The 3,873-nt window shown below is 53.2% G+C and overlaps 2 protein-coding genes across 2 annotated transcripts in view; one reads left to right on the top strand and one right to left on the bottom strand.

Annotated features, from left to right (window-relative positions):
* BDR25DRAFT_56573 (uncharacterized protein) overlaps positions 1-2,317 on the bottom strand; it is a 3,661-nt gene extending 1,344 nt beyond the window's left edge. Inside the window, exons 1-3 of the mRNA XM_033698752.1 lie at positions 2,074-2,317; positions 450-2,020; positions 1-394 (exon numbers count right to left, since the gene is read on the bottom strand). Coding sequence (XP_033545176.1) covers positions 1-394; positions 450-2,020; positions 2,074-2,197 — 2,089 coding nt within the window. The 5' untranslated portion in view covers positions 2,198-2,317. The remainder of the gene's footprint in view (positions 395-449; positions 2,021-2,073) is intronic.
* BDR25DRAFT_335446 (uncharacterized protein) lies at positions 2,260-3,873 on the top strand. Its single transcript, XM_033693013.1, has 2 exons — positions 2,260-2,859; positions 2,909-3,873. Exons 1-2 carry the CDS (start codon positions 2,438-2,440, stop codon positions 3,420-3,422), a joined length of 936 nt encoding a protein of 311 aa, XP_033545175.1. The 5' UTR covers positions 2,260-2,437; the 3' UTR covers positions 3,423-3,873.

Genomic DNA, 3,873 nt, shown 5'->3' with positions numbered 1-3,873 from the left:
CTGACGCCGACGCCAGCGTCTTGCCGTCGGGTGAGAAGGCCACAGAGATGACCCAATCCGAATGGCCTTTGAGGGTCTCCAAATCAGGGCTCCAGTCCTCTAACACTGGCATGCATGTGACCCAAGCTGGAGCTTCTTCCGCAAATGTCTTCTTAATAATGCTCGCCTTCGGACTGAACACTAGTCCAGCAGTGTATACTTGAAGCGGTGCTTCTTCAAGAGCGGGTCGAAAAGCCAGAATAAAGCGTGTTGCATCATGAACTAGGGCTTGTAGACTCGAGCTAGCGGTGCCAGGAGGGGTTGCTGAAATGTTATGCGTCTTAAGGTTCAGGCTTGACAGAAATGTTGAAACCTTATTACGCAGCTTTGTTCGTATTAGAGGTTGTCCCCTTTGCTTTGTATTGCAGGTCAGCTACAATTATCACTCCTCTATAGAAGTAATGCCTTACCGAAAACATTGAATTCAACACATGGACCATATCAACTGCATTAGAGACACGGCCAAGCAATGCAAGTGATTCGAGCCAATAAAGAAAGTGCTTTTGGAGGAACTCTTCAATATCATAGCGGCTGTCCGTATCTATAGCGCTCCTTTGGTAGTGGTATACCCAGAACCGGCATGCATACTGGACATGAGCTGGGATGTGTCTCTTTGCTTCAATCCTGCTCAAATCAGCTTTGCGAGCTCCTAGATGCCGGAGATTGCAGATATTGCGCTGCAGGTGCTTCGACATTGCTCGCAAACAGTGCTGGTACATTTTGCTATGGACCTGTTGCTCGTCGATGTAAAACCGGAGATTCGAGCATCTGCCCTGATTAAGAAGGAAGTCGCGGAATGATGGGTGCAGCAGCCGGACCGTCTTCGACTCGTTCGTTGGCACGTCAAGCACCGAATGTAGGTTACCCAACGTCCTCTTCAACGCTGCCACATCTTTCCCGAGCAGCTCCACAAGGCTCGCTACGGACAGCGGGTCTTGCAGCGTGACGATGGGCCCGACAGCCTGGCGAAACAGCTCGTGCAGCGCCTGGCTCTCTGCTTCGCTGTGCCCCCCTTGGACGGAGTTGGAAAGAACAGTGGTGTAGATCTCGTCCAGCTTGCGCTCGGGCGGAAGTGTCCCGTCACCTCCTTGGTGGAGAAGCGACGATAGTCGTCCTTCGGCAAGTTGGTGGTCTTCTCCTACAAACCGACATGCTGTTGCAGCCCAGATGAACAGCCCACCGGAGTTCTGCACTAGACGCGCGATAGCCTTCTCCTCTGGCCAGCCCGCTGCGAACCCGCACCCTTTCCCGACGAGTCCGAGCTGGTGTCTCAAGAACACTGCAATGTCGTGCTCTACGATTGCTGGCTCGATGTCGTGGAGCACAAAGTCTCGGTGCTTATCGCTTCGCACCTGGGTGAACCCGTACTGGATAGGGAACTCCGGCCTGCTCGTCAGAAGCACACGCAGCTGAGTGCCCTGCAGTGACTGGACTTCCACCAGACGCTGGAGAATGAGCTGGACATTGTTCTGGTCGTCGCACTCGTCCAGCGCGTCAACGATAACGACATATCTCGGCCAGTGTTCTTCTCCTTCGTCGAGGCTCGATAGCGGACTGAGCACTAGCTCGTGCCACTGATCGTCAATAGACTGGCTGGCGATGTCGTGGTGCTTGGCTATCGCCTCGCAGACCTTGGGCTTCAAGCCCGGTATGCTGTTTGCCAGCTGCGCTGCGATGCTCGTAATGAACATCCCCGCGTGGCTGACGTCTGCACCGGCCCGCGAGAAGAAGAAGCTGGCTGCAAGTCGAGCCTTTCCATGGTATTCCTTGGCTACCGTCTGCGCGATGGTCGACTTGCCGGTGCCGGCCAGGCCGCTCAGCCAGAAGATGGCTGGTGAGTGTTCACCATCAGCCCAGTCGTGTATCTCATGGAGGAGGTCGACGCGGGTGTCGGGCAGACAAGTAGGGTCGTGCTGTCGCCCGTACGCGTTGAACGGCGCGTCCTTGGCGGTCGGCAGGCTCTTGAGCACCTCGTTCAGGGCTAGATTACAAAGTCAGCTTGCGTCCCCGTGAAGCTTGAGCGTATGTACTTACAAGCGCCGTTGTCATTTTTGGCGTAGTTGATAGTTCCTAGGTTCAGACCAGCAAAGCTCTGGCCGCCGTTGGTAGCGGACGTACCATGGATGTGGAGCGAGTGGGGTAACGAGCCGCTAGCCATTGCAAAACGTCACCGCTGCTGCGTTGCCAGAACGCAAGCGAAATACTCTTGCGCTGGAATGCGCTCGTGTTACTGTGCAGCAGTGTATGAAGCCGTCAAGCCTCCTCATTGAAATGGCGGCGCCAAGGCATGAGTGTTGATTGGTTATAACCCGTCGCCTCGTCTGCCATTTTGACAGCCATCTCCTTTTATTCTAATTGAAGACATTTCAGTACATTGTTTGAAGTCTTCTTCCGAGCAATGGACCCTCTCAGCATTACTGCCTCTATTGTAGGCATTACTACGGCTGCTATCCAGAGCGTCCAGTTCCTCGCCAAGACCGTCGACCATATCAAAGAGGCTCCCAATACTGTCAAGGATATTGGCACCGACCTTCGAGCAGTCCAGCCCGTTCTGCAAAGTCTGGCCAAAGCATTGCAAGGCGGATCTGAGCAAATCGTGTTGAGCGACCAGATCAGGTATGCTGTTGAGAATACCGATAGAGCATGTACAGCATTTCAGTCACGAGTGGAGCGTTGGATGAAGCATTCCACAGAGGACAAGTTATTCTGGATGGATAGATGGAAGGTTGGATTGTTCGGGCTAGAGCATATCAAGACATTCAGAGGGCAGCTCAGCGACTGCAAAGGCACTCTTAGCGTGGCTCTTTCCACAGCGACAATGTACCCAACCTTGCCCCTACAGATATACCATGCTTCTGACAAATTGCAGTCTTACGACGTCCCGTCAAGAGAATCTCATGAAGGAGATGAAGGATATAATGCTTCAACAGAACGAGGTCGTCGTTCGGCAGCAAATTACCCGGGCAGACGCTGAAACAGCCGAGATAGACCGCAGTGTCCAGCAACTTACGCTGAGCAGGAGCAGCGAGCGAAGCCATGTATCACAACAAACCGAGGAATCAGAACAGAGCAGACAGGTGCTTCTCCAAGAGCTCGGGAGACAGCAAGCCGCTAACAACGCCCTTAAAGAGATGTGTGAGGAAGCTCTTTCCAAAACAATCTATCAGCGCACGGGTCAGAAGATTAAAGGTGTGAAAGCAACAAACCATAGCTCGGCCCTCACCGGATTTATTAACACCTCGGGGGAAGAGTTGGGAATCGACCAAGACATCACGGATGTGAGTGCTGACAATAGGAGCGTTGCAGTTGCTGGTGTCATCAAGAACTTAGATTTCAAGGACTTGCATTCAGGCGGGGGTGGCCGTGACGGACTCCGCATGTAATGTAGAAAAGCACGTCTCTACGCCCTAGAGATTTCAGTGCACATATAAGGAGCCGTTGGTTGTTTGGTGGTACGACAGCTTGTATCACCAAGACATGTTGAGCTTGTCCAACTTCATATGTGCTTGCAACAACGGCGTTCTGCCAGTGCCACTCGGCCCACCTGCTGAAGCACAGGCTTCAACTCCTAGGACCACCGCAATCTATTTTGTCTTCTCCTTATCTCGTTGTGTTCCCTTTTAATGAGTGGAGACTAGATCTCGGCTGCCGCTTGGTCTAGGAATCAGCGTCGGTGGACTCGAGAAGCATGAGGACATGGTTGCTTAGGCAGGTCTTTCATTCGGTCGGCGGAAGGGACAACGGCGGGTTCCGTAGCTTGAGGGCGATGTGAGTGGTGTGCCTCTGTGTTGCGAAAATGCGTGTCGCTGTGCGTTAGACCGCATCTCGAAGTTG

This window comes from Lindgomyces ingoldianus (assembly GCF_010093535.1).
Source record: "Lindgomyces ingoldianus strain ATCC 200398 unplaced genomic scaffold BDR25scaffold_25, whole genome shotgun sequence".
NCBI classification, from domain to species: Eukaryota; Fungi; Ascomycota; class Dothideomycetes; order Pleosporales; family Lindgomycetaceae; genus Lindgomyces; species Lindgomyces ingoldianus.
This window is presented reverse-complemented; position numbering and strand designations above follow the sequence as displayed.